This window comes from Hemitrygon akajei, chromosome 27, assembly GCF_048418815.1.
Source record: "Hemitrygon akajei chromosome 27, sHemAka1.3, whole genome shotgun sequence".
NCBI lineage: Eukaryota > Metazoa > Chordata > Chondrichthyes > Myliobatiformes > Dasyatidae > Hemitrygon > Hemitrygon akajei.
In genome coordinates, this window is record NC_133150.1 from 27293070 (window position 1) to 27317361 (window position 24292).

The 24292-nt window shown below is 42.1% G+C and overlaps 1 protein-coding gene across 1 annotated transcript in view; it reads right to left on the reverse strand.

Moving 5' to 3' along the window:
* The window catches only part of alx3 (ALX homeobox 3), a 47376-nt gene extending 23939 nt beyond the window's left edge, over positions 1-23437 (reverse strand). The window contains exon 1 of the mRNA XM_073030511.1: positions 23090-23437. Coding sequence (XP_072886612.1) covers positions 23090-23411 — 322 coding nt within the window. The 5' untranslated portion in view covers positions 23412-23437. The remainder of the gene's footprint in view (positions 1-23089) is intronic.
* Between the last annotated feature and the right edge of the window lie 855 nt (positions 23438-24292).

The window sequence follows — 24292 nt, forward strand, 5'->3', positions numbered from 1 at the left end:
CAGCCTGTCAGAATGCTCTCCACGGTACATCTATAGAAGTTTTTGAATGTTTTTGTTGAGATACCATATCTCTTCAAACTCCTAATGAAGTATAGTTGCTGTCTTGCCTTCTTTATAGCTGCATCAATATGTTGGACCAGGTTAGGCCCTCAGAGATCTTGACACCCAGGAACCTGAAACTGCTCACTCTCTCCACTTCTGATCCCTCTATGAGGACTGGTATGTGTTCCTTTGTCTTACCCTTCCTGAAGTCCACAATCAGCTCATTCATCTTACTGACGTTGAGTACAAGGTTGGTGCTGCAATACCACTCCACTAGTTGGTATATCTTGTCTCCATCTGAGATTCTACCAACAATGGCTGTATCATCAGCAAATTTATAGATGGTATTTGAGCTATGCCTAGCCACACAGTCATATGTATAGAGAGAGTAGAGCAGTGGGCTAAGCATACACCCCTGAGGTGCACCAGTGTTGATTGTCGGCGAGAAGGAGATTTTATCATTAACCTGCACAGATTGTGGTCTTCCAGTTAGGAAGTCGAGGTTCCAATTGCCAGGGAGGTACAGAGGCCTAGGTTCTGTAACTTCTCAACTTCTCAATCAGGATTGTGGGAATGATGGTGTTAAATGCTGAGCTATAGTCAATGAACAGCATCCCTGACATAAGTGTTTATGTTGTTCAGGTGGTCTAAGGCCAAATGAAGAGCCATTGAGTTTGTGTCTGCAGTTGACCTATTGTGGCGAGAGGCAAATTGCAATGGGTCCAGGTCCTTGCTGAGGACATTATTCTTCTTAGGCACTGGTATAATTGTTGTCTTTGTGGGAACTTCTGCACGTAGCAGTGAGAGATTACCAATCTGCCACCTCATCCAGTACCTCCTGGCAAAGCCAATGTCATCAAAATACTGGAAGCATGAGTGGAGGCACTTTTTGAGTCTGAGGGACTGCTGAGGAAGTAAGTAGAGTTACCCTTTACTTCCATTGTCTGATTTTTCATCATAGAATCATCTAACTGTACTTGTCCCCTATTTGAACATCAGAGGGGAAATAAGAAATTTTCTTCTTAATGGATGGTTCAAAAATTAAGGAACACAGATTTAACACAAAGGTCAAATATACAGGAGAGATATGAGAAAAAAAGTGCCCATGTTTTGCAACTCTCTGCCTGTAGAAATGGTGAAAATAGTGTTAATCAAGACATTGAAAAGAAAATTAAATGCACATTTGAGATAATATCATTTACAGAGCTCTGGTGAAAAAGCAGAGAATGAGATTGATTGGATTGAAGCCCATTTGGCTTCCTTCTGCACAGTAACAATTTAGTGATGCTCTTGATATTGATTATTTTTCAAATAAAATCAGGTTTATAGCTTCTGAATAATAGAAAGAAAGCTGACTTGGAACAGACACCGGGCAATAAAGATTATTATGAACTTGAACAGGCTTCCAATGTAAATTGAGAACTGAACCAAGTGATAATTTGGAAATCCAAAGAACGCAGGAAACATTCAGAAACAGTCATGCCTTTCATGATTGAAAATTTCCAGTTATTTCTCATTTCAAGATTTAGTAGTACCTTGTTTTTTTAAAAAAAAATTCTTTCCGTCAGAAAGCTGAAGGTAGCTAATGCATTGACAAGATAATAAGTAGTTCGCAATTCCTTTAGACTAATGATGCTGAGTGGTGAAAGGATGGTGTGAGATGGTGGTGGGAGTGAAAAGAATGCCATGATCCATTATCCAGCAATTTCTGTTGAGATGTGCAAATATGCATAGATAGATACTGTTATTTAGAGGTTTAGGTACAGCTCAGATATCAGATTAAAATGGATTAGTAGATCATGAGGAACAACATGAGACTGCTGGAGAGTGGTATCGTCTTGGAAATAAGAGCATTGAAAGGAAATCTATTTAGAGAAAAATCTTGAAATCCCTCAGCATATTCTGAACTAGTTCTGTATGTATTATGTAAATTTACCAACACAGATCTCATCACAGCAAATGAGACAGTTCTGGTAATGTCTGTTCAGAAGTAAGTGTTTTCCAGATGGGCAAGTGAACTCCCATAAATTTTTGTTAATATATAAACTGCCATCTCTTACCCTGACGTGGATAACACGCAACTTTTATGCAGCGAATAATTTAAAAGACTATACCTTCAGCATTTCCGCAGCTACTCATCAAACCAATCAAGTCAGCCTGAATTCAGTGCTCAAATCCTGTAATGACGTATTAATGGACAGATGAGTACACCACTACAGACTTCCCTTTCTCATGAACAGCTTGGAGTTAAGTGCTAATGAGAGCTCACTTGAACTGGAAATATATAACTTGATAGTTTTAAAAATATTTTATGGGAAAAGGTCCAGTTAAAGAACTGAACAGCTCATATATAAAAGACTGCACCATTTACTGTTGTATGACTGATGTGATATTATGAAAAAATTGATAGAAGCATTGAATACTTAATAATAGGAATAGTCCATTCAGTTCCTCAAGTCTGTTAAATCCATACAACGATAGATACGGCAGCAATAAGGTCCCTTTCACTCAGATTGCAAGCTCTTTGTCATTGTTTAGTTAAGGGGAAGTCTTGCCTGGCAAATCTGTTCAAAGTCTTTGACGAAATAACAGGAAGGATAGACAAGGGAGAGTCAATAAATGTTGTTTACTTGGTTATTCAGAAGGCCTTTGACAAGCTGCCACACATAAGGCAGTTTAGCAGGATAAGAGCTCATGGTATTACAGGAAAAATTTTAGAAGATTGGCTGACTGGCAGGAGGAAAGAAATGGGAATAAATGGGGTCTATTCTGGTTGGCTGTCAGTGACTAGTTGTGTTCCACAGGGGCTAGTTCTGGGACTGCTTCTTTTAACATTATATATCAATGATTTGAATGACAGAATTGATACACTTGTGGCCTTTTTTGCAGATGATACGAAGATAGGTGGGGGACAGGTAGTGTTGAAGAAGGAGGGAGTCTTTAGAAGGACTTAGACAGACTAGGAGAATAGGCAAGGAAGTGGAAATGGAATATAGTGTAGGGAAGTATACAATCAAGCACTGTGTTTGAAGGAATAAAGGCAAAGATTATTCTCTAAACAGGAAGAAAATTCAAAATCCAAGGTGCAAAGGAATTTGGAAGACCTCATGCAGGATTCCCTAAAGGTTAACTTGCAGGTTGAGTCAATGGTAAAGAAAGCAAATGCAATGTTAGCATGTTTTTCTTGAATACTAGAATATAAAAGCAACAATGTAATGCTGAGGCTTTATAAGGCATTGGTCAGACTGCACATGGAGTACGTATTGAGAGCATTTTCAGCCCCTTATCTAAGAGGAGATATGCTGGCATTGGAGAGGGTCCAGAGGACAGTTATGAGAATGATCCTGGGAATGAAAGGGTTAACATATGAGGAGCATTTGATGGCCCTGGGACTTCACTCAAGTCAAGTCAAGTCAACTTTTATTGTCATTTCAACTATAACTGCTGGTACAGTGCATAGTAAAAATGAGACAACATTTTTCAGGACCATGGTGTTACATGACACAGTACAAAAAACTGGACTGAACTACGTAATAATAAAAAAAACAACACAGAGAAAGCTACACTAGACTACAGACCTACACTGGACTGCATAAAGTGCACAAAAACAGTGAAGGCATTACAATAAATAATAAACAGGATAGTAGGGCAAGGTGTCAGTCCAGGCTTCGGGTATTGAGGAGTCTGTTAGCTTGGGAGAAGAAACTGTTACATAGTCTGGTCGTGAGAGCCTGAATGCTTCGGAGCCTTTTCCCAGATGGCAGGAGGGAGAAGAGATTGTTTGAGGGGTGCATGGGGTCCTTCATAATGCTGTTTCCTTTGCAGATGTAGCGTGTAGTGTAAATGTCCGTGAAGGCAGGGAGAGAGACTCCGATGATCTTCTCAGCTGACCTCACTATCCATTGCAGGGTCTTGCGATCCAAGATGGTACAATTTCCAAACCAGGCAGTGATGCAGTTACTCAGGATGCTCTCAATACAACCCCTGTAGAATGTGATGAGGATGGGGGGTGGGAGATGGACTTTCCTCAGCCTTCACAATTTGAAAGAATGAGGGGGAAATCTCATTGAAACCTATCGAATATTTACAGTTCTATACAGATTGGATGTGGAGACAATGTTTCCTATAGTGGGTGAGTCCAGGACAGGGGGCACAGCCTCAGAATCCATTTAGAACAGAGATGATAAGGAATTACTTTAGCCAGAGAGTGGTGAATCTGTGGAATTCATTGCCACGGATGGCTGTGGATGCAAAGTAATTGCATATACTGTATTTAAAATGCAAATTGATAAGTTTTTGATTAGTCAGGGCATCAAAGTTTATGGGGAGAAGGCTGAAGGGAGGTTGAGAGCATTAATAAATCAGCCACATTGAAAGGGCAAAGCAGAACTGATGGGCCGAGCAGTCTAATTCTGCTTCTACAGTATATCATATGTTCTAGTGATTTAAATTCACCTTTACATCTATAATTGATGCCCTGTTTCATTCTCATTAAAACTAAAGCTTTGATTTTATTGTTTCCTTCACAACCTGAACATCACTCCCCTTTTTGAGGAGGAAGAATGGGGGAGGAATTGCAGGTTGGATGAGAAAGAGAAAATGTCTGGTCAGTGATGGGGGAAGGAAATGAAAGCGGAAATGGAGAGTGAATGGGGAATACTGGGATGGAGTCAAAGATCATGAGGAGGCTTGGAGAGAAGTTGCACATGGAGAGGGATACAGTAATTATCATGGAATAAGAACGGCTGTTTTTTTAAATAAAGCTGGAGTGGGTTTTGATCATTAGAAGGAGAATGGGAGAGAAGATGGTCATTTTGGATAGAATGAGCAACAGGATGTGGAAAAAGTACCCAATTTATTTAATGATGCAATGAATTGAGAATCATTCACTGATTTGATGTCAGTGTTGGCTTTCCAACCCAGAGAGTTTCAAGGAGGTGAAAATGAACAAAATAACTTATCACTAAATAACTGAAAAAAATCAGCCCGAAAAACCAACCAGTTTCAACTATTGCATATTGCATTGATTCAGAATTGGGATCATTGAAAAAATACAAATCAGCACACAGAAAATGCTGGAGTAACACAGCAGGTCAGGCAACATCTATGGAAATGAATAGACACTTGATGTTTTGGGCTGAGTCCCTTCATTGGGACAGGAAGGCGGGGGGGGGGGTTTGGTGAATAAGAAGGTGGGGAGGGAGGAGGGGAAAGACCACAAGCTAGAAGGTGATAGATGAAGCCTGGTGGATGTGGAGAGGGGGAGGGTGGGGGAGTAAGAAGCTGACAGGTGTAGGTGGAAAAGGTAAAGTGTTGGAGAAGAAGGAATCTGATAGGAGAGAAGGTGAACCATGGAAGAAAAGGCACCAAGGGGAGGTGACAGGCAGGTGAGGAGAAGAGGCAAGGGAGCAGAGTGAGGGGGGGGGGGGTGGAATTATCAGGTTGGTGAAATCGATGTGCATGCCTTTAGGTTTGCTATCAACTCCAAGGAATATAAGGTGTTGTTCCTCCAACCTGAGAGTGGCCTCGTCGTGCTAGAAGAGGCTAGGTTCATGCCATCAGCTTGGAGGCTACCTAGACAGAATACAAGGTCCCTTATATCCCACTCCCCTTCCCTCTTCAGTTCCCCATTCTTACCCCCTTACCTCTTCTCCTCACCTGCCTATCACTTCCAGCTGGTGCCCTTCTCCCTTTCTTCCATGGTCCACTTTCCCCTCATATCAGATTCCTTCTTCTCCAGCCTTTTACCTTTTTCACTTATCACTTTCCAGCTCTTACGTCATTCCCTCCCCCACTTCCTAGCTTCCCATATCACCTTCTAACTTGTACTCTCCCCACCCCCCCCCCCCCCCGCCCACCACCACCACCTTATTTTAGCATCTTCCCCCTTCCTTTCCAGAGATGATAAAGGGGCTCGGCTCGAATCCTGACTGTTAATTCATTTCTGTTGATGCTGCCTGACCTGCCGAATTCCTCCTGCATTCAGTGCGAGTTGCTCTGGATTTTCAGCATCTGTAGAGTCTCTTGTGTTGAAAAGATTACAAATCGTGAAATAACAGTGCTTTGCCATAGGGACTGGAGAGGAAATGTCTTTGAGGTGTTGATGAGAGGGATGTCATTCCACTCTGAACTCGCAGCTGGAAACGCAAGCCAACATTTTCTAATGAATCGATGTCTCACTGCAAGTAGTTTATAAAAATTTCCGTACACGAATTTGAAATAATTCACCTCCTGTGTGATGTTATTCCAGAAATCTAGAGAGAAAAATATACGCCTGGAATTCCGACTTAGAGGTCTTCCAAAGCAAAATGCTGGAGGAACTCAGCAAGCCAGGCATCTTTGGAAAACAGTGAACAGTCGACGTTTCGGGCCGAGACCCTTCATTAGGGTCTTCTCCATAGATGCTGCCTGGCCTGCTGAGTTCCTCCAGCATTTTGTGTGTGTCGCTTTGGATTCCCGGCATCTGCAGATACAGCTCCCATATCTACATCAACTGACCGATTTAATGTGAACTGTGTTCTCAGCCCGTTCTTATACAAACAGGAGAATAGGTAGGCTCTTCGTGGAGAAAATGAGGAGCAGTGCGTGTTGCAACTGAAAGCTATGGATCGGCGGATGGGAGAAGGGCGGAGAAGGGGTAGGGTACTGTACCTAAAGAGAGAGGTAATACATACCGATGGAGTTGAGCGGTAGTACTTGGGAAGGAAGTTCAGGATTATGAGAGACGAAGGTTTATAATGAGCACCACAGATTCCGCAGATGCCGGGAATCCAGAGTAACACATACAATCTGCCGGAGGAATTTAACAGGTCAAGTAAAGGGATAAAGAGTCAATGTTACGGGCCGAGACTCTTCATCAGGACGGCCACCGTTTATCCCTTTCCATGGCTCATCCAGCATTTTGTAGGACTTACAGAGAAATTACTTCGCAGAGCTGGAAAGTGAAGAAAAGTTTCAAGATCATAAAAAAAAACGTACATGCGAATTTGTTTTGCATTCCTGATACCCGAACACAAAAAGTCCCACCCACTCCACTTCTACAAACTGTCTCCATTCCCTTACGAGAATAAAATATTCCGGCAGCATCTATGGAAAAAGAGTACAGTCGACGGTTCGGGCCGAGACCCTTCAGCAGGACTGCAGAGAAAAAAGATGAGTCAGAATAAAAGGACGGGGGCGGGGTGAAGTAAAAAACTGAGAAGTTGCTGAAAGAGATACAGGGCTGGAGAAGGGGAGAATCTTATAAGACAGGACAGAAGGCCATGGAAGAAAGAAAAATGGGGGGAAGAGCACTGGAGGTAGGAAGTGGGCGGGCAAGGAGATAAGGTGAGAGAGGGAAATGGGGATGGGATATAGAGAAGGTCGGGATATTACCGGAAGTTAAACCTAATGGCTTGAACATCGATTTATCAAACTTCCGGTAATGCCCCCCCCCACCCTCTATTCCCTTTTCCCTTCTCTCACCTTATCTCCTTGCCTGCCCATCGCCCTCCTCCAGTGCCTCTCCCCTTTTTTTTCTTTCTCCATGTCCTTCTGTCCTCTCCTAGATTCCCTCTTCTCCAGCCCGGTATCTCTTTCACCAATCAACTTCTCAAACCTTTCCTTCATCCCTCCCCGGTTTCACCTATCACCGTGTGCTTCTCCTTCCCCTCCCCCCACCCGTTTACTCTGACTCCTCATCTTTTTTATCCAGTCCTGCTGGAGGGTCTCGCCCCGAAAGGTCGACTGTACTCTTTTCCATCGATGCTGCCTGGCCTGCTGAGTTCCTCCAGCATTTTGTGTGTGTTGCTTTGGTTTCCAGCGTCTGCAAATTTTCTCTTATTTGTGATAAAATATTCCGTATAGTTTTCAAACAGAATTTGAACTCTCAATGTCTAACGTATGCGCGTGCACACACACACACACACACACACACACACACACACACACACACACACACACACACACACACACACACACACACACACACACACACACACACACACACACACACACACACACACACACACACACACACACACACACACACCAGTTAAAATTATGTAACTTACGAATTGTGCAAAAGTGAATCAAAAATAAACATTGCGGACAATTAAATGCAAACCTGCAGTACTTAACTACCATACTCATCCAATTCTATACTGCGTCTCAAAAAGTAAAGTTTCTTGACGACACGGTTCATAGAGAAAAATATAATGCGGTGCCTTTATGTACTGTACTAGATGCAAATATGCAGAGCTTCATTCACGTGTTATTGTGAGGAAAGTTCGTGTTCTCATACTGTTGTTTATATAGTCTGAAGATGAGCTACCATTGTGAAATATTGTTTCATTAAACTGCCTTTATCACGGGGTTAAAGTTAGAGCAGAAATTTCAGGTTTGGCACTGGGTGACCTAAAGAAACAGCGATTTAATTTCACACACGAGCCGGGCTAATCTAACATTTAAACGAACAGATCTCGAAATATGAAGCGTATAATAGGCAGCCCATTGCCGCACTGCTCTCTAAATTTCAACCTGCTCCAGTATTGCGCTAATATTTTACAATTCAAATAAATTTAATTGTCTTATCTTTCAGTTTATTGGTGAGACTGGACGGCGCGGGGAAGTACTGAATTTCTTCCTGCTTACCAATAGTTTGTAGGTTCTGGTTCTTGCACAGATAACTGTTTTCATGAACGCAAGCAGAGGCAGACAACTTAGCAGCCTGCCGCCTTGAGATCATTATAAAGCGGTACCTTTATTAAACCCCCTCACTTCGATTCCCAGTGTATCTAAAATCTATCGATCCATGCCTTAAATATAATTAGTGGCCCAGTCTCCCTAGGCCTCCTGGGAGAGAATTCCAAAGATTTACCACCGTTAGGTGAAGAAATGTCTTTTGTCGACATTATGACCCTTAGTCTTACGAAAATCAGTCGAGGAAACGCCAGTCCGGTCAAGCCCTATAAGAATAAAATTTCTCCCCTTTTGCTATGCTCTTGAGAGAACAGGCCTAATTGCCTAATGTTCTTTCATAAGACAACCCCTGCCCAGCACTCACCCGGTATCCGAGGGAACGTTCACTGCAATTCCTCTATCACAAGTACGTAATTTCACAGGTAAGAAACCTGACCGATACATTCACGGGGCGCGCTCACCAATCGGTTGAAATTTCAAGTGCTATTTAAAAGCCTTTAGCCAAGACTTAAGCAGAATGGAGATAGCTGAAATAACAAGGGAGGCACAACTGCACTAAGGATGAAATACGTTATTAATGGCAACAGCGGTGCCCAGAATCACACATCAGCAAACCGGACAGTTCAGACACGATTGCATAGAAACCTCTTGCAATGTACATGAAATTTTTAGGTTGGAAATTTATATTGAATATTCTGCAGGGAATTCGATATTAAAATGATCGTGCTGTTGCGCGGATACATCTAAAAGATTTGGGTAAAAATCTTTAACAGCATTCCCATTTTCACACTTTAACCAGCAAGTGCGTTCATTAAAACTAGGAAGTTCGTTTCCGAGCTGTAACAAAAACTGAACGATTGTGAGGATTGTTGCAATAATCAGATCGTTATTCTGTAAAACTATTCAGTAGAATTCAATATAAATTTTATTAGCCCCTCATATTTACTGAAATGATAATCATTGCCAAATGTTTGATGATAACTGTCATCGAATGGCGAGAAGCCTTGATAGGATGGATGTGACGGAGGGTGTTTCCTATGGTGGGAGAGTCTAAGACCTTGAAGACACAACCTCAAAGTAGAGGGGCGTCCTCTTAGAACGGAGATGAGGATGAATTTCTTTAGCCAGAGTGGCGAATCTGTGGAATTCTTTGCCACAGCTAGCTGTGGAGCCCAAGTCTTTATGTATATTTAAGGCAGAGGTTGGTAGATTCTTGATTGGTCAGGTCATGGAGGGAGGAGATTGGGGCCGAGAGGATGATTGGAATAGCCATGATGAAATGGCGGAGCAGATTCGATGGGTCAAACAGCCTAATTCTGCTCCCATGCATTAGAATCTTATGGTCATATGATCATGAGATGAATCTTCTTGGATATGTTCACATAGTCTATGATATCATTAACGCATGTAACTATTATAACAAGTTTTTTGAATGTGCACAAATAATTTCTGTGGCTCTGGGTTAAACTCTGATCTGTTACTTTCCTGTCCTTAAACATGTTCCTCTCCGCTATCTTAAACTTATTATTAATTCATTGCATGAACTTCATCAAAAGCAAAAGGGATTTAACCAGTTGAACCACGGTGAATCATGTGGATTCACTTGAGTTAAGCTCCTTATAACTCAGGAATGAGATTAAAACCTGTGACTTTGACTCACTTATTGAAAATCCACATTTAGAGTTTTGTTAATGGCACTAACCAAAGGCTTTCTTTGACTTCATTCTCTTTTCCATTCTCCCTTCCTTCTCCCCCCACTTCCTATTTATGTCTCTCCACATTTTGTTTCACGTTCCTCTCTTTGGGTCGTTCTGTTTAGTGTGTTAATTCGCCCCTTTATCCAGTTTCTACGGCCCATTCTTGCTTCCGTTCCTTTGGCCTTTCTGTCTTGTATCCATACGCAGTCCTTTATTTCTGTCTCTCTTAACAGACACTTGTTCTTTCCCCAATTACCCCTCTCCCTTTATTCCGTCCACCTCCTCTGATTCTATTTCATTCTGGAACTTGCAAGTATTATGCCTCAGCTAATCTCAGGAACCTTAGGTCCCACAGCACCAGGTTCAGGAACAGTGGTTACTCTTCAACCATCAGGCTCCTGAACCAGCGTGGATAACTTAACTGATCTCAATACTGACCTGAGCCCACTACCTGTGGACTCACTTTTAAGGCATCAAGAACTCATGTTTTAAGTACTATTTACTTATTATTAATAAATGTATTTATTAGTGTTTTTTCTATTTGCCGAGTTTGTCTTACTTTGCACATTGGCTGTTTGCCATTCTTTGTGTGTAGTTTTTTTTAAATTGATTCCCATTGTATTTATTTTTTTCTCCTGTGAATGCCTGCAAGAAAACGAATCTCAGAGTGGCATATCTACTTTGTTGATTAACTTACTTTGAACATAGAAAATGGCGTGTCTCATGCTGGGAAGGTGGATGTCAAGGTTATGAAGAAGACATTTATACGATAGATACCAGTGATAAAAATTTAGTGCAGTTACTAAAATAATTTGGAAAGTTTTCCTTACAAAACACACGCACAAAAACATTAGCTGGGACACACTGTGTGAAAGATGGTAGCAGCGAAATGTAGCTGTGCTAATACTGACAAGTGGGAAGAGTCTGAGGCGCTGTTGGGAAAGCGCAGAAAATACAGTGAATTGGACAGTAACTTTGAACAACTAACACGGCCTCAATGTCCTCCTTCTTTACGGTGCTATCCTCAAACATGATGCTTTCCCTTCGGGGTAGAAAATACAACTTTTCTTCAAATGGCCACCTTCCTTAACTCTTCATTCAACTTGTTCTTAATAAACCACGGAGAGAGTCTGAACACCCGCAATTCAACGGTTTAGGAACAGCTTCTTCTCCTTGGTCATCAGATTTCTGAATGGTTCATGAACCCATTCTCCATTCCTCTTTTGCACTAGTTTTTTTTTTATTGTGACTTACTAATTTTTGTGTCATTGCATGTACTACTGCCACAAAACATCTCGATTCAGATTCTTATTTTTAATCATAAAGTCACGGAATCACACAGCAAGGAGACAGGTTGCTGGGCTCACTTTATCTGTGCTAGCAATGAAATACCTATCTAAACCAGCCCCTTATTCCATCATCCTGTCTGGACTGTCCGACTCCGTAGCAATACAAATAATTAAAAGTTGTGAAAATCCATGCCTCTATCAGTCTCTATTAACGGTGATTAAATAACTTAGAAATCTATTACTCCTTACATTAAACTTATGTCCTCTATTGCACTTTCGCTAAGGGGGAATGTTTCTCACTATCTGTACGATATTGTACGCTTCACTCAAGCTCCCTTTCAACCTTCAGCATTCTAAACAAACTCCACCGACCCATTCTCTCTTCATTGTAAAATCCATCTTTACATCCGTAAAAGTAAATCAAAGCCTTTAAGAATATTTTAGAGGTTTCATAAAGGGATGTAATGGTAAAGTTTGATAGCATCAATTAACTACATCGAGGTTGAATACTAAATGGTAAAATCGTGTAAAGGGGGAATTCGCGATATTCGCAAAGCGATAATCCGATTTACAACAGAAATTGCCATCCAAAATTAGCACCACTAAATCGGATGCAAGACACATTTGTCCATCAGTTCGGAGCCCCGTTATGTTTTGAACTGCCAGGTCAAGAAAACTGAAACTACACAGATCAGGGCACAAACGAATTTCATTTAGCCTTCACTGTAGCGGAATCGAAGCACCCGGATCCATTCCACCCTGCCTGTGGCAGGACATGAAGATAGATCAGTGAAATGGCATTTCTACCCAAGGTACTTAGACACCCCTCTCAGAGTGAACCTCATATGCATTCATTGTAAATCTGGCACATTGGGGTAATATTAAAACGTCAGGAATTCCTGAAGATTTTACGCACTAGTTGCTGCCTAACGCATGCCGGTTCAGTGAGTCAGACTTATTTAGGATGATTGATAACAGTTTACCTTTTTAAAGGGGCCACGTTAGCGGATACAGTATGTCATTTTACCACAGAATTATTCAATGTACCTTTCCAGACTTTTATAGCACAGATATCCAAATAGAATGAGAACCAGTTCTGATTATATCCCGTCACACACGAAATGCATTTTTGAAGTATTTTATATAACGCGAGATTTGCTGGCGACCGCGTGTTTTGTTGGCTTTCTCTCTGTCCCGGAGTTGTAATGAATCTATCCAAGTTTCCACTGTGTAGATCTTTCACCCACCCAGCCAACACCACACACACACACACACACACACACACACACACACACACACACACACACACACACACACACACACACACACACACACACACACACACACACACACACACACCCCACCCCACCCCACCCCACCCCTTGCCACTGAAGAACTAAGCAGGGATTTGTCCAGAGCGGAAACTTGCATTTTAATCTTTATTTATTGCCGATAAAATTCGATCTAATTTAAACCACGTCTCATTGGGGTTACTAGCAGTTCTGCCGTGAGAAGGGGAAACAAAGAGCTGAGGTAGAAAACAGACCGGAAAAAAGAACAAGCCGAGTTGTCTAAACAAACAGTGCGGAGAAATTCAGGTGAAGTTACTTTATTCAGATATTAATTTACATTATATTTTTGGAGAACGCATTAATTTAGCAAGCTGATCGCTTTTGACAGAAACATTCCAATTGGCTTCGCCGTCAAAAGATTTTTTTTCCCCCAGAATCGCCCATTCTTAAAGCAAGTTCCCTCCGAACTTGCCTGCACGTTTCACTGTGAATAATCTGCTCGAAATGCCCCTGACTCGCTTCTTCAGCGGAGGATCGCGAGCTTTGGTTGGAATACAACTTTATTGCAGGGTTTATCCAAGTCACTTCAATATCAGCTATACAGATTTGCTAAAACATATTCATGTTACTTCAAACTGGGCAATCATTACCAACGAAATAATAATCATAGTCAGTACCATCCCCGACAGAAAGGAATTCGATAAGTAGATTCATTGGTTAAAATTAATTAAGATAACAGATGTGAGCGTTGCATTAAATTATTAGTAGTGATTACAATCGGCGCCTTGGAACGCACGAAAATGTTCTGATTACTAGATATACATCGTTTCTTCTAAACCACTGGGGCCCCGGGACTCAAGTCTGAGACTGAAGCTCTGGAGCCTGTGGGGCTGAGACTTAAGCCTCCGGTGCTCGGCGTTCGGTAAAGCAGGATTGGGACTAACCCCACAGGCCGGGATTCAGGAATCCACGGCAGGTTAAATTTCTCCGAGCTCAGTGAAGCGGTTCTCGCCATTAAAAATGATTTTTAAAATTCAGGGTTAAATTAATTTTACTAATGCGTTTTATATGCATTTCTATGCGCACCGAAGCTGTAAATTAATAAGAATTCTCCAAGGCACATTGTGTACGATGACTTCAGAGACAGACTCTGTGTGGTGTTAGGGAAACTTCACCGGACTCATAATCCAAAGTGTCCACGTTTCCGGCTTCCACCGACATAAGTTACTGTATGATTTCGTAGCATATATATTTTGATAAAAGTTTCAATTTTCTTATTTTTCGTGATTCATTTTGTGGAATATGCCCGCGATCAAATCAATCACTGAGACGTACAATTGCATAGTATTAATTCCCTCGCTCGACTAAAAGAGGGATCGAGGACAATGCCGGCAGCAAATGGAATTTGGAAAGTCAACAGCAAGAACAGAACGCAGAAGAGAAATCCGAGCAACAGACACAAAATGCTGGAGGAGCTCAAAGACCGGCCCGAAACGTCGACTGTACTTTTTTCCCCACAGATGCTGCCCGGCCTACTGAGTTTCTCCAACATTTTGTGTGCGCAACAGTGTATGGAGTTTCAGCAACAGTGGTAAAAAAGAATAAAAGGGAGGGTGGGGTGCAAAGTATTTACCTGTCCTTACCGTTTCAATCAAGCACAGCCATTCTATTCAGGCAAATCTTCAGTATAAGGCTGAAGGGCTGAGAGTAAATTTGCGCAATTTCTGCAACATCCTTTTACTAATACCATCAGGCTCAAGGAGAGCTTGCATCCCGCTGTAATCTGACTTATCAGAAAAAGATGAACTCTTGATCTTCTCATGGACCTTAGTGTGGTTCTTGCTCTTGTCGACAACACTGCATTTTCTGTAACTGTAGCGCTATAGTCTACACTCTGCTTTCCTTTTTAATACCTCCATGTACTGGATGTGTGCATGGAGTGATCTGTCTAGATGTCAGGCAATCAAAAACTTTCCACTTATCTTCGCACATGTGATTTATAATAAACAAATTCTAGCTCTGCAAATGAACCCAAGGCAACGACAATACCGACTGCACAACAGATCCAACAATAATAACCCTTTCACAGTTCAAGACGTTGCTCCTAGCTTCTTGGAGGATTGACAACTGGAAGAAAGTACGCGATAAATGCATTTGCAGGCAAACAGAACTATTTTACAATGCTTTTCTGAAAGGATTTATGACATTGTACATCGCACCATCTTCCTATAATTACTTTGCCAGATGTTCGCAAGCAAATAATTAAGGACCACATTCAAGAATTCACTCCCCCTATCCCCAATTACCCTCTGGGAGGGGAGTAGTTGGAAACAAAGATTATACATTGGGACATAAGGAGAAGACAGGAGGCATTCAGTCTGATCTACCTTTCCACATCTAAATAAATAATGGTAACTCTCCCATTCCTCCTGCAAGATGTGCTTGTCTTACCTTCAAGACATCAATGCAATTTGCCTCCAGCACTTCCTATACTGGTGAGTCCACTATCTTACCATTCATTGGTTTCTTCAGATTTCCCTGTTGAATGTAAATTTTACTCAGAGAATAGTTACAATCTGTAACTCATTTCCACAAAAGTAACCAGCAAGGTGAACAGTGTGAATGAGTAGTCATCAGTAAGATGGATACATACTTAAGAGAGAAGGATATGTTACCAGGGTTTTAGAAAGGCTGTTGGAGGAAGTCCATGTGGGATGTAAACCCTGCCATTGACCATTTGGGTTACACAGCCTACTTCTGGCTGTATCACCTTTACAATATTTCGAGGAAGTGTTCATTTTATTTGAATTGGCAGTTGCAGATTTCTAAACACACACACAAACACACACACTGCTTGTTTGAATGTAAAGCTGAGGGCTGAGTGTAAAAAGCTGAATGAAATAGGGAAGTGAGAGGTCAAATTGCCTTTAGGTTCCACAGGAATAGGCACCATTTTGAAATTAGCCTGTGTAGAGGAAAGAATCACTGACCAGACAGTAGCATGTTCTGGCCCATCATATTCCTTCTGGGAATACTTTCTAAAAATGTGCGGGCATCAACTGATTTTCAGATATTGATGAAGGGTTGTAGATTTAATACAGGAAAATGGTGTTGAGACAATAGATCACCCACAATGTTTTTGATGGGGTAGCAGACTTGACAGGTTGACTTATCTAATCTGCTTCTCCATATTCTGTTGTTATCATAAGTTAAAGGTTAAGTTTTAAAATTCAGTCTTCTTTGAAGTGAAAGGTAACATTTTAATTTTTTAAACTTTTGGGAAGTGAACACCCTGACAGATCCTAAATCATATAAGGGCCTCATTGTTCTAATGTAGAAGAAAATTGCATGTGGGAAGATAAAATTAGGAGGGCTTAATATAAGAGAGCAACTGACATATTCAGGGGAAAGTTATTTACATGCACAATGAGTCATATAGAAATACGGTATAGTAACAGTAATTCACACCAATCCTATCGTAATCTCATATATTCTATCTACATTCCCACTGACTCCCTGTGCCACCCCCTCCCCCAGATTCCATCACTTGCCTATACACTAGGGGCAATTTACAATTAAATTACCTACCCACACGTCTTTGAGACGTGGGAGGAAGCTGGAGCAGCTGGAGGAAACCCATATGCTCACAGCAAAAATGTGTTAACTTCACACAGATACAGCACCGGTGATTAGGACTGAAGCCAGGTCCCTGTAAACGTGAGGCAGCAGCATCATAAAGGAACTTGTTACTGCTGGCGGGGCAAAGGAGAACAGCATGGTTATATTGAGGAGGAAATGGTAAATAAATGAGGGATCAGCAGAACATAGGGTGGGTTGTGAATTTGGCAGGAGTAGGTACTTTTGGAACATAAACACAAAGCAAATTGGATGAAATTTCTGAGCTGTGAACTCCGTTGTACCAAACATCTCTGCAATTGATAGAAAGTAAGCAAAGCTGTTGGAAGAAAAGGTATGAGCTTCAAAATATCAATTGCCTTGTTTGGTAAGAAACATCTTAAAACCATTCTTCATCTATCTTCTTATTGACTTTTATTGAACTAGGTTCACATGGAACATAAGCAGGAAGCATATTGGCTGAAATGTCTCCTTTCAGTGCACTGAAATTCTATATAATAAATAATTCCATATATAACATAAGTGAGACAAAATGTCAGAAAGAATTGTACAAGCTTTAAAATGGAGGCACTGTAAGGCCAGGCTGTATTTAATGTATGACTAAATAGAAAGAAACTTAAGTAGTCAACTGATTAAGAAATTATAGAGAAAAATAACTATAAAAAGACCATAAGACATAGGAGCAGAATTAGGCCATTCAGCCCATCAATTCTGTCTCACTATTCCATCATGGCTGATTAATTATCCCTCTCAACCACATTCTCTTGCCTTCTCCCCGTAACCTTTGACATCCTTACTGAAAAAGAATCAATCAACCTCCACTTTAAATATACCCAATGATTTGGACTCCACAGCCATCATGCCAATGAAATGCACAGATTTCCCACCCTTTGGCACCCTCTGATCTCTGCCCTAAAGGACATCCTTGTATTTTGAGGCAACACGAGTGAATCTGCAGAAGCTGGAAATAAATAAGAACACAAAATGCTGGTAGAACTCAGCGGGCCAGACAGCATCTATGGGAGGAGTTAGTGACGACATTTTGGGCGACATAGTGACGATGGAGGTCTGTGATTCCCCCTGCCCCCCCTTACCCCATCCCTATCTATAATTTTAGTCTGGTTCTCTTTCTCTCTCTTTTTCCCCCCTCACTATAATCTCCCCCCAGCTCTACCTTTCTTTCTCTTTTATTTCCCATAATTCTCCACCTTCCCCCAGCCCATTTCCTTCCAGCCTATCACTTCCCCGCTCTCTACTTCATCCCTCCCCCCACTTCTTATCCCCCCCCCCCCCCCCCCCGCCGACCATCCCATGTTACTTCACTCCTGATGAAGGGTTTCGGCCCAAAACGTCGTCACTACCTCCTTCCATAGATGCAGTCTGGCCTGCTGCGTTCTGCCAGCATTTTGTGGGTTTTTTTCCTTGTATTCTGAGGCTGTTCCCTCTGGTTGTAGACTTCCTCACTGTAGGAAACATCCTGTAAGGTAGCAACAGTCAGTCTGATGTTGAATGTGGGAAATGACTGTGCTGTCAGTAGATATAGGATGATTTTTTGGTGTGAGCAGGATCAGTATGCCTTCTGTACAATAAAGAAGGGATATTGGTAGATGAAATCCTGAAAATAATAAGTATAAACTAGTTGGAATATCCAAAATGCATAGGGAAGAAAGAATTAAGAATGTCAAAGAACACACACAAAATGCTGGTGGAACACAGCAGGCCAGGCAGCATCTATAGGGAGAAGCACTGTCGACGTTTCGGGCTGAGATCCTTTGTCAGGACTAACTGAAAGGAAAGATACTAAGAATGTCAAAGAGATTGGTTTAGAACAATAGCAGGGAAGACAAAGATCTTGCCAGTGTATATTAACAGCAAAAAGGATAGTTAATTGGTGCTATATCTGTGTTGAGTTATATAGACTGTATAGAGGAGCACCAAGATGAAGTGGAAATCAAAATGGAGACCGATGAAGAGGGAAGCCACAGCTATGGTATTTTGCACTGATGTTTACCGAGAAAGAGGACTTTGCCGAAGAATAAGGCTACTCATGTTCTGCATTTAATCAAACTAACTGTAGATATGTTGATGGTGTTTAAAATAATTAAATCACCACTTTGCATCAGATACATATTTGTTGATGGTGGTATGGGTGGGAATTGCAATTTTCAATTTTTAAAAATACATGGGTGGAAACTGAGGACTAAATAATTAAAAGTGATTAAGTCTTATTCAAAATGTAGTGAAATAATAATTTCACAATGGTGAACAGTTGGTCTATTATTAAAGGTGATAATGAAATAATCCCAAAGGTAACTAACAGTGACTTGGACAAGCATTGACTAATAATAGAGAATTAGCATAAGAAGATTTAAAAAACAGAGGATGCTAGTGGTGCTCAGTAGGACAGTCAGCATCTAGGGTGGGGTATGAGGGGTGGGGATGGGAAGAAACAGCTGACTTTTCAGGTTAATAACCCTTCATCATAACGGTTAAAGTAAGGACACTTGCCTGTGAGGAAAATCAATGAATATCTCTGATATGGTGCAAACCAACATTGCATAATAACAACAGCTTTAGAAAGTGACAGTAGGATTGAAATGAAACAGGAACAATTTAAAACATAAATTAAAACATAAAGGAATAACTAATCCACAGAACTGAAGCAGTTTTGTCAGTGTTATGTAACTGGATTAATATTTTAATGATGATTTGCAGTTTCAATGGACTTCCAAAACTGGCCCATTTTAGATAGAGGTGTCGATCCTTGTGCCACGATGAAGCCCCCTCAGGGTGCAGGAGTTACAAGGTATACTGTATTCCATTTGGTTACCCTCTAACCTGATGGCATGAATATCAATTTCGCCTTCAAGTGAACAAATTTCCTCCCCCACCCTCCTTTATTCCCCACTCTGACCTTTTCACTTCTTCTCACCAGCCTATTTCTTCCCTAGATCTCCTCCTCCTTCCCTTTCTCCTATTGTCCACTTTCCTCTCCTATCAGGTGCTTTTTTTCCAGACCTTGACCTTTCCCACCACCCTGACCTCATCTATCACCTCCCAGCTTGCCACCTTCCCCTCCTCCTTCCTTAACATTCAGGCATCTTTCCCCTCCTCAGTCCAGAGGAAGGATCTGTGCCCCACACATTAGATGTTTACTCTCTTCCGTAGATGCTGCCTGACCTGCTGAGTTCCTCCAGCAGTCTGTGTGTGTTACATTTTAGGATTGTTAGCAAAACTAATACATGAGGTGAAAGTTCAACATAATTTCAACAAGAAATAGATGACAAATTCTGTGAATGGCTGAATTTTCTTTGCATTTGGGGTGGATAGAGTTAACTTAACTACTCCAGCTCCGAAATACATTACTGCAATGGGATACAGGACACAATTTTGAAATTTGTGACTTGCATTCCTCCTGCCAATAATAGTTCTAAGTGCAGCAAACAATGAGGGATATAGACTTCATAATCAGTCTTCATCAACACAGATGGGCTCACATGATGGATGATGTCCTTCGACGTGGTGAGAGTTGGAAGTCAGAGGAGGGTTTAGCGGCAGAGAATTTGGGAAGTTAGAGATCGGGGCTGGTAAGTGAAGAGTCTGGGAAGGAATTCGAGTCCAGGTCGAAGCGCCCTGCGGTCGAATGACAGCGATCTCGGAGGTCGTGTCGAAGGTGCTGACGAGACCAGCGATTCTCTGGGCGGAGACCGGTCGGTCCCGGGTTGGAGGTCCGTACGGGCAACGAGTCCCGGTTACGGATGGGAATCACGAGGACCTGTGATGGTTCCCCACCCCCAGATTACCGAGGATAGGGAATCCGTGCGAGTCCGGAAGTGGAGGCCCGAAGGTCAAACCCGTGATCTTTGATTCGTGGTGAAGTTGGAGGCCTAATGTCTGCGATCCAGAGAACGGAACTTGAGGTCCGGAAGCGTTCCGTCTGGGAGTTAGAGGCCTTTCTGGGTGTGTGAGTGGGAGGGATGGGAAAGGGGTTTGTTTAGCTGTTGTCTTATGTTATTACCGTTGCTGTAGCTTGTGTTGTTCTGTGGAACATAGTGGGCATGCTAAGTTAGCGCCGAAATGTGTTCGCCACACTTGCGTGCTGCCTCCAGCACATCCTTGGGAGTGCCTGGTTGGTAACGCCAACGACATATTTCACTGCATGTTTCGACGTACGTGTGATAAATAAATCACAATTTTAATCTGATATTCAGCATCAGAGATTGCACAGTGATACATTTGGGTGAGGAGGGCCAACATTCATTTTCCGTGGTATAGTTACAGGCTACAAACCTAGGAACCACAAGTATTTGAAGTTGATGGATGAAGTTGGCATAACTGGCAGCACAGCGTACACAAGATAGGAAATTTTGGCAAGTCCGTATAGAGTAATACGCCAGTTCCTGTTACAGAATCTTGGCCAGTTCTAGTTACCATATTTAGGAAGGCTCTCATGGCTTTTGTGAAGATCGGAAAGTAATCTAGAATGGCACCAGAGAAGATGAATTAATAGTTATGCGAGCCAGTCGAACTTGGTGTTCTGCTTGGAGCGAGAAAAAAGTAGGATGTGCTGGGACGTTGAAAATCATGCAAAGTTTGCCTTTAGTATATAAGAAAATGGTTCCCCAATAAAAAAAATGACAGGTGACAGGTGAAACGTTTTCTACGAGGAATGGTTAGGAAATACAATGTTTTGCCTGAGAAGGTGATAGTTGCAGATTGAACAGAAGCCTTTAGAAAAGTTCGAATAACTACTGAAAGGGGAAATCTTGCAGATGGTGGGCGAGGAAGAGTATAAGGGAATTGGGATGAATTTAAATACCCTTGGAAATAGTTCACACAAACCCAATGGAATCAATTTTCTCTCACGAGAATTAATATCGTCAGCGCAATCCTGAATTCTCCATACCCCGACTGTTAAACCTTCTAGAATTTCCTTTACCTTTCCTGCTCCGTATTGGAGCACGTGCTGTACCTTTGACAATCCAATGAACCCTAAAATAGGATCAAGTCGGAATACGTTCTGCCTTAAGTTGCATTGCAAGTTGCCCAGCAAGTCCTTAAGAAATTCGTAATACTTATTGCAAACCAAGCAATTTTCTCCATGGTAACCACAGCCGGAGGGCGAGAGATTTGGGGTGACCCAAGACACTAAACGTGGCAATTCAAATGTGGATCTACCAGGTGCCTTTCTGGTCATAATCATTTAACAGGGCCGGGATTATTTTCTGAAGACTACATCGCAACAAATAAAACTCCTTCTTATTCCCGGGGAGAAGATAAGAGTAGTCATCTTCAACTAGTAAGGAATTAGATGCGACCAAAATAGTGGTTCCGCAATTATAGAAGAACACAATTTTACCTCTCTAACGTTATTCATTTTCCTCTGCGCATTATTTTTACGCACAAGGTTTCAAAGTAGGTAACCACCGCGCTCCTTCGGGTCGGTCGGTGACTCGGTGCTGCGACGTTATCACACCACTCTCGCCCCAGGAAAGGTTTCAAAATGAGAATCAAGTTTAGAGTAATCAATGTTTGTAAGATATTTACCTAAAACGTTCAGTCTGGTTGGAAACCAAATCAAAATGTTTTTTTTTTTCTACAGAACACATGTCAGCATCCTCGTCCTTTACGGGGGAATGCAGAAAAACGAATCCGGATACCCGTGGACGAGGGCAGACGTGTTGTCCGAATGACCGCTGTGCTGAAGGATGGATCGTTTTGATCGGACGTCGTGTGGCGTGATTATATTCATAGAGCATCAATTCTAATATAACACGGACACAGTGAACCCCGACTCTGTAAAATTAAGTATGCTTGTAAATTTGTAACTGCATTGAGTTGGGGAAAGCTTTAGATCTGACACACGAGAGCTATCGATTGACGATTCCCGAGTGACACGGACGATCCACCACAACGCCTCCACTCGGGAACAGGAACTTATTATCTCAACCCCAGAAGTTAAATGCTCTCAGCTAATGGTTGCAACCTCAAATATAAAGAAAGAACATTGTACGTTTAATATCCGCTTCCACGTAGTTTGTGTTGGGGCGAATGAACGAGTCAGGAACACAATGGAACTGAACGCGCACTTCGCAAACAAATGAACGCTCGCATGCATACTCCCACAAAAGCGATTTTCTTCTATCCATAACTGATGCACGGGCTTGAATGAATCCGACAATATTGTACTTATTACCGTGTTTACTCTTTGATTTGAGAGTTTCAAACCAGCAAGGGATTTCATTGCACCCTGGCGCCTGACAATAAACTAATTTGAATCCGAATTTTAAATGTTCGTCCACTTCAGAATTAACTGGTACTGGTCTAACTAATCACAGCTACGGCTCGCAATTTTCAGTGTATCCGGAATCGGCTGTGTAATTTCGCTTTTGATCAGTATAATTCACCTACTAGAAGGTCTGAGAGCACACTTTTTTTTGGAGGCAAAACTTACCCTCAGGGCTGGCGTTCACCTCGCCATTTAACGACCCGGACCGATTTCCCTCGATACTCTCCAAGTACTTAGGCGGGCTCCCCGCGGACGACCTCCGATGACCATCAATGTACAAGTAATCGCAACGAGTCCCCGGAACTCCGTACGTTCGAGAGTTGCAGCAGCTGCTGCGGGTACCCGCCGCGCCGTGGAGCTTATCACGGGAATAAAACGCCGTAGCACCGGGCTCCGAATCTGCGTGAGACTGTCTGGAAGGGGTGCGGTACGGTAAACAGACCCGGGACTCCATGACCAGTTCGCCGCCGTTGTACTGATGTTTCATATTAAACTCTGTGCTCTACCCCTTGCTCTTCCGTCTTTCCCTTTTGAAATGGGCGGGTTGTTTACTAAATAAGACAATGGGACCTTTTGGGGCAAGGGGGGTGGGGTGGGGTTGGGTTCAGATATCTGTGACATAACCACCTAAAACTCCAATCACGTGGAACACCCGCCGCCTCAATTAACCCTTTCACATCCCCGTGGTCCAAGGTAGCAGTCAAATTCAAATATAGTAACAAGCTCATGAACCTTTAACGTGAAAGTATTTTAAGGAACATTGTTTAAAAAGATGGATTTGATATCCAGTCACATGTGGAAGAACATTCCGAATAATATCTCCAGCATTATCCCTCACGGTATCCCGAGTAATACCGACAATAATATCTGGATCTTGACATGATCAGTATCTTGAACAACATCCCGAGCACATCCAGCAGAACGCCAAGAGTAATTAACATATGAAATTTTCGGAGCAATGTCCCAATACTACCTCAAAACTAACACCATGAATATTCCCAGGGGGAGAAAAAAAAAACCTTGATAAATGCACCATGCCAACCTGAATAGCATGATTCGAAATTCCTTGCTCGCGTGAAGTTCACAAACTGAACATGGTAATGGCAATACCCGCTGCTGGATCAATTAAACAATGTAATTTGGAAAAACACCCCTCGCTACCCATTGAGTCACATTGTGAGCGGAACATTGAACAAGGTGCTGACTCCGCGAGATTTCGGAGTAAAGTTGGTTCAGAGAAAGTTTTGTTTTCCGAAATCCGAAGTTTCAGAAGGCTGCCAGGAAACAGCATCGTCTGCCGGTATCGCGAGGAAACTATCTGAACAGAACATCTGAGGCGAAATAAATTCACTTCCCTGTTTTGACCCA